Raw genomic sequence first — 13,174 nt, 5'->3', positions numbered from 1 at the left:
CACAAGTGCAGTGGTTGGGTGCTCTGTAGACACTGTCGGTTGTGTCTGCTGGAGAAAAGCCTGGATTAGGAGTCACTTAAACAGTGACTTACTGTCTGGTTGAGGTGCTGGGATGAACAGCAGAAAGCCTGGCAAGTTTCTCTGTCTGTGTTTAAGCTCTCTGTACGCTTCTGCTACTAGCCAGTAAACTATATGAGTACTGTGTTTATGTAGTACACATTGGTAATACACACATTCTTTGGTAATATTACCAACCAGATATTTAAAAAAAAACATATCCCATTCAAATCATCCAAATAATATATGTATCTTTCCTTTAGACTATACTCTCAGCCTTTTCTTCATTCCATCCTTTTTCCCTCTCTTACTTCTGGCCGGGCCAAGTGCAAATAGTATTTCATCTTTTATTTTCCATGAATGTCTAGCTGACTTTTGTAATTGTAGTTTCCTTGCAAATCTTCTCCATTCTAAATGCAGATGACTCTCTCATTCTTGTCGAGGAGCCACAACCACCAGTCGACGAGGAAGGTGAGTTGTGTTTATCTACACCCTCAACACAGGATTAGTTTGCTTTAAAGTTTGTTTTGATATTACTGATTCACCAGCATTAATGTTCTTGGTGTTCTTCTGTAGACATGATCTCACAGTACCCAACACTCTGGACTGAGGTCAGCATCAGGCGGAACAAAACCAGGACTCAGTGTAAGTTTATCTTTCTTTTGTTTATTTATGCTTTTTCATTTAATGAAACAATCTACAAGCATAACATTACGACCACCTTCCTAACTGACTGGTCTGCAGCTATGCAGCCCCATACACAACAAACTGTGATGCACTGTGTATTCTGACACCTTTCTATCAGAACCAGCATTAACTTCTTTAGCAGTTTAAGCTACAGTAGCTCATCTGTTGGATCGGACCACACGGGCCAGCCTTCGCTCTCCACGTGCATCAGTGAGCCTTGGCCGCCCATGACCCTGTCGCCGGTTTACCACTGTTTTTTCCTTGGACCACTTTTGATGGATACTGACCACTGCAGACTGGGAACACCCCACAAGAGCTGCAGTTTTGGAGATGCTCTGACCCAGTCATCTAGCCATCACAGTTTGGCCCTTGTCAAACTCATTTCAATGCTTCTAACACATCAACTTTGAGGATGAAATGTTCACTTGCTGCCTAATATATCCCACCCACTAACAGGTGCCATGATGAAGAGATAATCAGTGTTATTCACTTCACCTGTCAGTGGTCATAATTCCTGGACGGTGTATATTTGTGATGATACAACATCTGTCAGGTAAAATTATAGCATGGCAGGGCTTTTAACTACCCAAACTTGATTATTTTCCACTATCCACCACTAAATGCTTTGTCCTGTTAATGCAGTGGCTTCTTTCTGTGCTGTTTGCATGTTCTTCCCTGTGTCTGCGTGGGTTTCTTCCGGGAGCTCCGGTTTCCTCCCACAGTCCAAAAACATGAGGTTAAACATCAGGTTAATTGGAGACATTGAATTACCTTATATGTGAATGGGTGTGTGTATGTGTGTCTGCCCTGCGATGGACTGGCGCCCCGTCAAACACATTTAGAGTTTGATGCCTGCAACACACTCCAAAAAAAGGACACTAATTGTTGCTATTTTGCAAGTAAATTCTTTTCTCATACTTGCTTGATTCGAGACTTGTCAACAGTGGTCACCATTGTCGGAATCTCCTGTAACACTGGCTTCAGCTAGTGACTTCTGTGTGCCAATATAAAGAGGGCTAGGTTGATTGCATCTGTTAAAAAGTTCATGGCACAGTAGTCACTTTGCAAGGTCTGGAATTGGCAAGTGGAACTGGCAACTGCTAACAGGCCAAAAAAAATGGCTCGCCAATTAAGGACACCATCTGCAGCCGAAGCAATCTAGATGTTGCCTTGGGCTTACAGACTTCCATACAAGAAAAGCCTCTGTACCTGCTTTTTTATTTGTCCATTTAATCAGCATTAAATTGTATTTAATGAAACAGCAAACTGCAGACATGACCAGTCATGCACTTGCACTTTGTGTCTCTGAAGCCACACTGTTATAGCAGGTACAGAATACATGTGCTTGACTGGCCTGCCTGTGGTCCAAATCTGTATCCTATTGAAAATGTAGAGTGCAGCATGAGGAGGAGAATCAGATGACAGCGACCATGGATTACTGATCAGTCGAAGTCCCGTGTCAAGCAAAAAGGGGCAAAAATTCCACTTGCAAAACTGCAACTATTAGTGTCTTTAGTAGGGCTGGTCCGATATTGGCCCAAATCACTGGATGAAGGAAAAAAACGTGTAATCCGATACTGTTGCTTAATGTAAATAACACTTAATGTAACTAATACTTAAAGTAAATAAGGCCATTGTTTGTGTGTAAAGCAAATAACACACGAAGATACGTTCCAACAGTGTTGTAAAATAATTAAATGTTCAAACATTCCAGTGGGGTTTCATAAGAACACTACTTTAATGTCACACACGCTCAGTGCAAACACAGAACAACATAGCACAGCCAGAGACTATCATTTTCTAATCTCTTCCCTACACGCTCGCTCCCTATACCCTAGCATTGTACACTCAACACTCCTAAAGGGCCAGACAATATAAATGTAATTCACATTACATGTGCCACTGATCTACAACTCATCCGCAACAGCCATTCAGGAATTAAAACACACTGATCTACTTAAACTTTTAGCATTTTAAAAATCATCTACTACTGCCACATCTAAAAACACTGTTTAAACACAATAAAAATCACTTTATAAATAATAAATCGGACTTGGATTAATCGGTCTTGTCCCCGCTTGGAGATATCTCACATCCTCAACGATTAATCCATTAGTGTTATGAAATAAAACAAACTACACAGTTTCCCGTTTTCCTCTTCAAAATCCAGCAGGGTTTTTAATAAGCACGCTTTTGTTTTTTAACAAACTAAAAATGGGACAGAACTTTAACGGAAAAAACTAAATTCTGCGTCAATTCTAATTGGTCCATCGCGTTTGACTGACATCCACATCTTCCAATTGTAGACACTTTTGTTAAACAAGCCAAAAATGCTGCTAAATGTTCTGTGTGTAAAAGTTAAAATAAAAACAGCAGTTTTGCAGAAGTGTGATGTTGTAGGTTCTGTATTTATTCCTTTAGAATATTTGTTTCACAGTCTGAGCACTGTTATTTAGATAGCTAGTTTAACCATGGTGCATTGAGACATGTATTATTACTGCTTAGTTGGAGAAATGACGGTATCGGATTGGTATCAGTATCGGCAGATACTCAAAGTGCAGTATCGGTATCGAACATAAAAAAGTGGTATCGAGCCAGCCCTAGTCTTTAGTTCCTGATGCATTAAAAAGGCGATGAAACACAGGGGTAACTGTTTTGGAGTGGGTTGCAGGCATTGAATTGTAAATGTGTTTGTATTTACAGTGAAAACATTGGTACTCTTTTGTTTGTCATTTTATCAGTTTCATCCATTCCATCACAGAAAATGACAGTTGTAGAAATCATGCTGCTCAGAAGTATATCTGAACCTTTGACTTTAGCTGTTACTGGGATTTCCCTGTGGACAGCACCACATCAGAACTGTATACATCAGAGCTAATGTGTTGTACAAAACTAATGAACATCTTTCAACCAATCAAGAGTGAGTATTCAACAGTGCTCTGGTGAAAACTAATTGATTTGCTTTTGAGGCATTCATAATCAGCACTTATTTGGACAGGGGCACTCTGGAAGGTAATGGATTTTATACAGCTCAAAGATTTTCCTAAACATTTTAATGCCTAGTGGTGTTAGTGGTTGGTAGTTGGTTTCAAATATGTGTGTGTGTGTGTGTGTGTGTGTGTACTTTTGATTTATTAACATAAAATTGCCCCACTTGGGTAAGACTTCACAAATTGAGTGTGGTGTTGATGTTATGGTTGATCGGTGTATATTATTAGATTTTTTTTCCACCTTTGGTCCTGAGTTCACATCAACAACCCATATGCACTTGTTCAAAAGTGTTGTGTGTGTGCATGTGTGAGTGAATAGTTAGGTTACGATGTCCTGATGATTTATGACCAATAAAAGAACCCAGTGAAAGCTGTTTGGCTGGTGTAGTGTGTGTGTATAGTTTGATTATGACATCTCAATGATTTATGATCAATAAAATGCAGTGAGGGCAGTGTGGATGGTTTTCATTAGCTGGTTGTTCCGTGGGTTATATGTGCGCTGATTATGTCTTCACCAGCTGTTTCTAACCAAAAGAAGCACTTGTGGAACACTGAGAAAAGAAACATGAATAAAAATAGAGGGATAGAAAGCTAGACAGAAGATGAAGGGTCCTGATCAAAACAATTCTGATAAGAAGCTAGAGCATGGTACATGGTTTGTGCACTTTAAAATAAATCATGCTAAAAATGTAGCGTGTATTGCTCATAATATGTGATCTAATCTTAATCCACACACAAAGTTAACAGCCAACTATACATTTTACTGTTTCAAAATCAGCATTGATTAAATGGTCAAATAAAAAAGCAGGTACAGAGGACTTTATTGTATGGGAGCCTGTAAGCCTAAGGCGACATCAAGATCGCTTCGGCTGCAGACGGTGTCCTTAATATTGGCAGGCCATTTTTTTTCCACTTGCCAATGCCAGACCTTGCAAACGAACTACTGTGCCATGAACTTTTTAACAGATGCAATCAACCTAGCCCTCTTTATATTGGCACAGAGAAGTCACTAGCTGAAGCCAGTCATAATTACTACCACAAATTGTGAGACAGAGGCACAAAATCAAAGGACATTATACAACCTCAAATTAGAAGTTGGGACAGTAAGGAAAATGCAATTGCAGACAGTATGAACCCAAGATATTTAATGTTTTGTTTGGTTAACTTCATTTCATTTATTAAGATGTGACAATTTAGGACTAGTAATGAGGTAAAAAAAATAATGATGTGATTCCAAACAGGTGATTGTAATCATGGTTTGGTACAAAAACAGTATCCATAAAAGTCTTCATGGAGCAAAGATGGGCAAAGGATCTTCATTTTGTTAACAGCCAGGGTCTGTTATGGTATGGGCTTGTGTCAGTGCCCTTGGTGAAGGTAATTTACACTTCTGTGATGGCAGCATTAATGCAGAAAAGTACATTGAGATCTTAGAGCAACATATGCTGCCTTTAAGACGTCATCTTTTCCAGGGACGTTCATGCATTTTTAAACAAGACAGTGCAAACCCACATGCTGCACACATTACAAAGGCATGGGTGCGGAAGAAGAGGGTACGGGTACTGTACTGTCCTGCCTGCAGTCTTGACCTGTCCATAATAGAGAAAGTGTGGAGAATTTTGAAATGCAAAATATTAAGTCTTAAGACGTGTTTGCAAAAAGGTAACTTTCAAATTCTCCACATAACAATTGGACCAAAGACATACCCTTGGGGGTCTCAGCCCAATGACACATAAAAGGTACATACCAAGAGCCACTAGTCTAAAAGTTTGTTTAAACTTGTCAAATAGGGAGAAAGAGAAGTAAGGACAAAGACTCAATTAAGTAAGATTGGTTGTGTTGGCGTGTAATATATTCAGCTAAGGTTAAATGATGTTTAACAGGTCTTTGCCACAATAACAGCTCCATCGCTTGGTATCCTTAATGCCAAATGTTCTGTGAAGGAATGACAACATTAAAAAGTGGTAAATGCTTTACCGTCCCAACTTTTTTGGAATGTGTTGCAGGCCTGAAATTCAGGAATGGCTGTATATGATATTTAGTCTGTAGCATTATCCTGGCTCTATTAGCTATGTTTACCATATTACAGCAGCTTTTTAACTCTGCACCGCTTCTGAGTGCAATTAACAATTAGTTACAGCTTAAGTAAATTAAAAGGTAATGTCAGACACAATGTGAGCACGTGCAGTACAGTAAAACACACTGTGCTTATCACCTCATTTAGCCCCAAGTGTTTTTTTACACCTCAGTTTGGAAATACCCTGACAAATGACTGGCCTGCATGTTTCCTTTCAAAGTCAACCCATAAGCATCAGTGTGGGTAATTTTTTGGATTTTTTTCCTCTAGGCTAGCATACAGCCTCTGCTTTGTGTCTCTGATTGTCAGTCTCCGTCTTCTCCAGAATAAACACAGACACTTGGCCCTTTCTACAGCAAAGACCTGTTAAACATCATTCAACATTAGCTGAATATATTAGACTCCAACACAACCAATCTTACTTAATTGAATCTTTGTCCTTACTTCTCTTTTTCCCTATTTTTCAAGTTTAAACAAACATAAAGACTACTGGCTCAATATCGTACCTTTTGCTTGTCATTGAGCTGAGACCCCCAAGGGTATGTCTTTGGTCCAATTTTTATGTGTAGTATTTGAAAGCTACCATCACTTATTCGTCTTTAGTAACTACTTCATGATGATAAAGGTCACGCTGGGTCTAGAGTCTATCCCTGGAATTCTGGTTGCAGGGCCATAATATGCCATGAACAGGGTGTAAGTCCATATGATTGCGATATGTATTTATTTGTATTTATTATGGTTGTTTTTGGAAGAAAGCAGCATAGACTAAAAGATCCCCAAGATAAAACTGGTGGATTTGTGAACTGCACATGGACAACAACTGGAGGGGCCTTCGAACTACTAGCTATACCATTCCCAACCCTAAAGAAATAGTTTTTTCATTTACACTTTATGTAGCAACCGTGAGCCTTGTCCTTGGCCCTACAAAGGTTCCTAGGGAGTAATCCAGTTTCCTATATACTCCGGGATAATAATATGTGGACAAGCTAATATACACCGACTAGGCATAACATTATGACCACTGACAGGTGAAGTGAATAACACTGATTATCTCTTCATCACGGCACCTGTTAGTGGGTGGGATATATTAGGCAGCAAGTGAACGTTTTATCCTCAATGGGCAAGCGTAATGATTTGAGCGAGTTTGACAAGGGCCAAATTGTGATGGCTAGACGACTGGGTCAGAGCATCTCCAAAACTGCAGCTCTTGTAGGGTGTTCCCGGTCTGCAGTGGTCAGTATCTTTCAAAAGTGGTCCAAGGAAGAAACAGTGGTAAACCGGCGACAGGGTCATAGGTGGCCAAGGCTCATGGATGCATGTGGGGAGCGAAGGCTGGCCCGTGTGGTCAGATTCAACAGGCGAGCTACTGTAGCTCAAATTGCTGAAGAAGTTAATGCTGATTCTGATAGAAAGGTGTGAGAATACACAGTGCATCTCAGTTGCAGGGCTGTTTTGGCAGCAAAAGGGGGACTGACACAATATTAGGAAGGTGGTCATAATGTTATGCCTACATGTTAGTGTAGTTAATGATTATGGCATGTTATGTCCTTAAAAAAGACTGGCTTATACCATGACCCACACCAGAAGAGGAATTAAAGAAAACCAATGTATGAACAAATAAACTTGATCCGTATGGGATTGCGGTCCTCAACGGCAATCCTTGAGATTTACTGCCACAGTTGGATGTTTACTGATTATTCATAACAAACCCAGTTCAATTCATAAACGGTTGTGCCAGCACTAGGGAAAGCTTTCTAGGAAAACAATAGAATTTTTGAGGGGAAACCCCAAGACTAGACTTAAGGACTCTAGAGGCATGATGCAGCCAAGTCTTTAACAAGTCAGTTTGTCTTCATAAAGCACTTAGGCCTAGGTAAGGGTCACAGTGGGTCCAGAACCTCCTCTGGGAACATGGCCAAGGGAACCTTTTACTAAACTCCAATTTTTTGTTTCTTTTGTAGCTTCTTCTTGTGATCAAGAGCAGTTAACGGCTCAAGAGGAAGCAAGACAGCATAAGAACGAAGCCGTCTTTATTCCTGACTGTGCCCAAGGAGGTCTTTATAAACCAGTTCAGTGTCACCCATCTACTGGTTACTGCTGGTGTGTTTTAGTGGATACAGGGCGTCCCATACCTGCCACCTCCACCAGGTGAGTTACAGAAGAATCTCACATGTCCTCAGGGTTCTATCCTAGGTCCGATCTGATTGAGTCTCTTTTTGCGTATATGTCAGTAAAGAAAATGTAAAAAAAGCAGCTTTTTAGGGAAGCACATAAAATCGCAAGAATGAATAAGATTGTCTGTATTGTATTTTTCGTGCACTGCAAGCATCTGTGTAACCAAAAACAAATTCCTTGTATGTGTGAGCATACTTGGCCAATAAAGCCCGATTCTGATTCTGATTCTGAATTTGAGCTGTGTAGGAAGAGGATCACATACCGTAGGAGTGAACTTGATGGTGCGAATAAGAATTATTAAAGTAGTCCAGCTACTTTATGTGTGTGGGTAAGTCTGTCTGAATGCCAGGGGTCTGTGTCTCTTTATTTATTCCACTTTCTTATCATCATCTTGCTTTTTTGTTGTTGTGACTTCTATACCACCAATTGTGCATTTCCTGGAAACCAGGGTGTCTGGGTTTGGCTGGTTGGGAGTACCTGGCTAATCCTAATAGTTGCAAAAATATATATATTTCCCCAAGGAATGTATAAGGTAAGTTACAGAAGAATTCCACATGTCCTCAGGGTTCTATCCTAGGTCCAATCTCATTGAGTTTTTTTGTGGATATATCAGTAAGGAAAATGTGAAAAGCAGCTTTTTAGGGAAGCACATAAAATCTCAAGAATTTGAGCTGTGTAGGAAGAGGATCACATACAGTAGAAGTGAATTTGATGGTGCGAATAAGAATCATTAAAGCAGTCCAGCTACTTTATGTGTGTGGGTAAGTCTGTTTGAATGCCAGGGGTCAGTGTCCCTGTCTATATAGCAGAAAGAGGTGTATGCGCTCAGCAGCTATGGTTTCAATGAGGCCAGGGAGAGCTGTAAAGTATTGCTGTAAATTGCTGAGAATTGCTCACCAGGGTATCGAGTTAAGAAAGACTAGGGCAAAGTGCCAGGCGACACATTAGTGCACCTACGAATTCCGCTAGTTTTTCATCCTTTCTCTCTGATTTCTGGATCTCCTGTAGCGGCCAGGTCCCTGAGCAGCCAGTGGATCTTGTTCATTTTCCAAGCAGATTCATGAATACTTCTCTATGTCTCACTCTCTTTTACTCCGTTCTTGTGTAATTCCTCTCTTTATTCATTCCACTTTCTTATCATCATCTTGCTTTTTTTGTTGTTGTGACTTCTATACCACCAATTGTGCATTTCCTGGAAACCAGGGTGTCTGGGTTTGACTGGTTGGGAGTACCTGGCTAACCCTAATAGTTGCAAAAAATTATATTTCCTCAAGGAATATATAAAATTAGCAGACTCTTTTCCCCAGGTCTGTATTAGATTGCTCAAGGTATCTTAATTTGTAATCTCACTGTTGGACTACTGCAACTCCCTCCTGGCAGGTGCTCCCATGTCCACTATTAAACCCATGCAGCTCATTCAAAATGCAGCTGCTCGCCTGGTTTTTAACCAACCTGAACACTGCCACATCACCCACTGCTGCGTTCTCTTCACTGCATCCTGTAGCTGCACGCATTCAGTTTAAAACACTGATGTTTGCCTACAAAGCCAAAAATGGACCAGCCCCAAGCTACCTTCGAGGTCTAATCAAACCTCGCTCTGTACCACGCAACCGGCAAGCCACTAGTCTTGCACGACTTGATCCTCCACCCAGGACTCGAGGAAGACAAGAATCAAAGCTCTTCTCTGCACCCAAGTGGTGGAACGAACTTCCCTTGTCTGTCCGAACATCTGAGTATCTTGCTGTCTTTAAAAAACGCTTAAAAACCCACCTCTTTACCAAGCACTTAAGGTGACTTGTACTTACTTACTAGGGCGGCACGGTGGCTTAGTGGGTAGCACTGTCGCCGCACAGCAAGAAGGTCCTGGGTTTGATCCCCAGGTGGGGCGGTCTGGGTCCTTTGTGTGGAGGTTGCATGTTGTCCACGTGGGTTTTCTCCAGGTGCCCCAGTTTCCTCCCACAGTCCAAAAACATGCGAGTGAGGTGAATTGGAGACACTAAATTGTCCATGACTGTGTTTGATATAACCTTGTGAACTGATGAATCTTGTGTAATGAGTAACTACCGTGCCTGTCATGAATTTTACCAAAGTGTAAAATCTAATGCTCTTATTCATTTCTTAAAGGACCCCCCCCCCCCCCTCCTTCCCCCACTAACTTTGGTTCTAACAGAGTTTTAGCAGATTTGTGTTCTTGGACTGTTGAGTAAGGTAATGTTTACTATGGAAGCACTTCCGTAAGTCGCTCTGGATAGGAGCGTCTGCTAAATGCCGAAAATATAAATGTAAATTTCTCTGTATTTTCCAACAAGAATTCCAGTACATGGGGTGACCACTATCTGCCCCCTAGCTGAATGTGATGTTTCAGAATTTACCTGGGTGTTCTCCTGCCTTGCACCTATTCTGATGAAGATGAAGGGCTACTTAAGGTGACTTAGTAGGGCTCTGGACTTTAGGGAGGGGCCAGCAACTGTGATGCAGTAGAGGCTAAACCCTTCCAAACCAAAACTTCTTGACCTAAAAATGCTCTTTTGACAGTGAGCACTAATGCTCATTGGTACACTACAAAATCTCATGGTTTTGGAATAAGTTCTCCAACAAGCTTATAATCAGGTGAGGTGTGCACATACTTTTTGGCATATACTGTAGTGCTATTCTGTGTAACTGACTAAAGATGTCGACACCCAGGTGCTGTTCATGTAACCACAGATGTGAAAGGCATGCCAGTGAGCAAATACCATCAGGCTAGATAAAAGGTTGATGCTGACTCCACTTCTCATGTTGTCTTCATGTGCTTGTCAGATGTGTGTTTTAATGTTATTTTTTATGCTTTTAAATACTCTCATAAATAATCATAGGCTTTGATGGATCTCATTAGGTGTTTCTGGGTAATTTTTCACATTAGCAAGTCTTGATCCAATTGCTTTCCGTCTCACAACATTATCTGGTCATATAACAGGATTCCAATAGAGCATGACTAGTGGATTGCACAATTGCCTTCAGGCCAGAATCGCAACTGGAACTGATTTCACATCAGTAGGTGGCATTACAGAATTTTAATAGCCCGTTTATTTAGCCCGAGGTTTGCGGCGCTTTGTTATTGTTTGCGGTGAGAACAAAACAACCCCAACCCCCTGCATTTTATTTCCTAAATGTTTATTCATTTTTTGAATCATACCCATTGTTTCATTCCTTTTTACATGGAAAACAATCAAGCCTTGTGTACTTCTCTGCCCGCAGATACGAACAGCCAAAATGTGACGGTAATGCCAGAGCCCACCCCAACAAACAGAAAGATCTTTACCGGACCAGGCATCTGCAGGGTAAGCGTGTGTGTGTGTGTGTGTGTGTGTTTTCAAATCTCAAGTGACCGCAATGCATAACAATTGAGGTGATAATTTGAGAACAATAAAAACCATGTGGCTTCCACTGGCAGCCATGCTTTTATTTCCACTTCACATTTGCACATTTGACATACACCAATCAGCCATAACATTAAAACCGCCTCCTTGTTTCTACACACACTGTCCATGTTATCAGCTCCACTTACCATATAGAAGCACTTTGTAGTTCTACAATTACTGACTGTAGTCCATCTGTTTCTCTGCATGCTTTGTTAGCCCCCTTTCATGCTGTTCTTCAATGGTCAGGACCCCCACAGGACCACTACAGAGCTGGTATTATTTGGGTGGTGGATCATTCTCAGCACTGCAGTGACACTGACATGGTGATGGTGTGTTAGTGTGTCTTGTGCTGCTATGAGTGGATCAGACACAGCTGTGCTGAGTGAGTTTTTAAACACCGCTTCCACTCACTGTCCACTCTATTAGACAATCCTACCTAGTTGGTCCACCTTGTAGATGTAAAGTCAGAGACGATCGCTCATCTATTGCTGCTGTTTGAGTTGGTCATCTTCGAGACCTTCATTAGTGGTCACAGGGTGGTTGACTGGATATTTTTGGTTGGTGGACTATTCTCAGTCCAGCAGGTGTTTAAAAACTCCAGCAGTGCTGCTGTGTCTTATGGCAAGCTATATAGATACATTGGCTATGTTTGATGGGGGAGGGGATTTGGCCGAGGCCCTGTGATAGGTTGGCTCGCTGTCCAGACAACCCTGACCACAATTAATTGATATAAATTAAATGAAAGTTAAAAAAAAAATTGCACAGAGCCCTGACCTCAACCTCACTGAACCATGCTGGAATGATTTGGAACACTGATTGCAAGCCAGGCCTTCTTTTATAATCAAATAAGTCATTTATTTGTTGGTGAAGTTCTAAGATGTCATGTAAGTTTGGGATGTGACCTCTTAATTCCTTCTTAGTGATTACGATTGGTTTAAGCTGGTGACTGCCATTGGGGGACATTTACAGATTCATGAGAGGTTTGTTCATTAAAAAAGTGTTATTTTGTTTTGTTAATTAAAAAGGAATGTCAATATGTGTGCCTGCCCATGTTTGCACATTTGCAGTTGCTGTTATATGAACCCTTATTGCAGCTCAGGGTGAAATGGTGGTAAGTTTTGGCATACGGTTGAATTATATAAACCATGTTGAAAACAAAAGTACCCGTGTACTTATCACCTTGTTATCCAGGTGCACCCGTGGGAATTTGTAGCTCACCTGTCATACCACTTATATATTTGTGTACCCCTATGGAGTTTCAGCGATTGTCAGGTCTTTACAAAAATGAGTGGTAAAAGAGATTAAGGAGTAATGTGGTAGGGGAGGACAAAGATGGCTCCATTTTTTTCAGGGTTAGGTTATCCTGGAGTCACTGGTCACAATGCATAACATACCAAAGAAAAGACTTGGCCATCCCCTCCTCACACATTCCTTAGTGGATTTTGAGGAAGAAAGTGAAACTTAAAAAAAAAAACCATCTTGGGGATAAGCATTATAAATGATAATATACTAGCAAAACAACCAAAAATGTAAATGGAAATGCCTATTTCATAACAATGATGATTTTATGGTCTGGATATATTAAATGTTTGGCTGACAATAGTTCCTTATAGTACACGAGTTAAATGCAGCAGATATGATCCGAGTAAAAACCTAAACTTATTGATGCCAAATGACAACAAAGGTTATCCTGTCTGGTACAGACCAACAAAAGCAAATAAATTTAATATTGGTGATTGGGGAAATGCATTGTACCTGTGTATGCCGCTGCTTATTCACAGGCCAGT

At 40.8% G+C, this 13,174-nt stretch overlaps 1 protein-coding gene across 1 annotated transcript in view; it reads left to right on the top strand.

Moving 5' to 3' along the window:
- Nucleotides 1-13,174, top strand: part of smoc2 (SPARC related modular calcium binding 2) — a 79,250-nt gene that overhangs the window by 51,022 nt on the left and 15,054 nt on the right. The window contains exons 6-9 of the mRNA XM_062995434.1: nucleotides 478-528; nucleotides 634-702; nucleotides 7,773-7,959; nucleotides 11,224-11,306. Of these exons, the coding sequence (XP_062851504.1) occupies nucleotides 478-528; nucleotides 634-702; nucleotides 7,773-7,959; nucleotides 11,224-11,306 (390 nt within the window). The remainder of the gene's footprint in view (nucleotides 1-477; nucleotides 529-633; nucleotides 703-7,772; nucleotides 7,960-11,223; nucleotides 11,307-13,174) is intronic.

The sequence above is a fragment of the Trichomycterus rosablanca genome, chromosome 5 (assembly GCF_030014385.1).
Source record: "Trichomycterus rosablanca isolate fTriRos1 chromosome 5, fTriRos1.hap1, whole genome shotgun sequence".
Lineage (NCBI taxonomy): Eukaryota > Metazoa > Chordata > Actinopteri > Siluriformes > Trichomycteridae > Trichomycterus > Trichomycterus rosablanca.
This window is presented reverse-complemented; position numbering and strand designations above follow the sequence as displayed.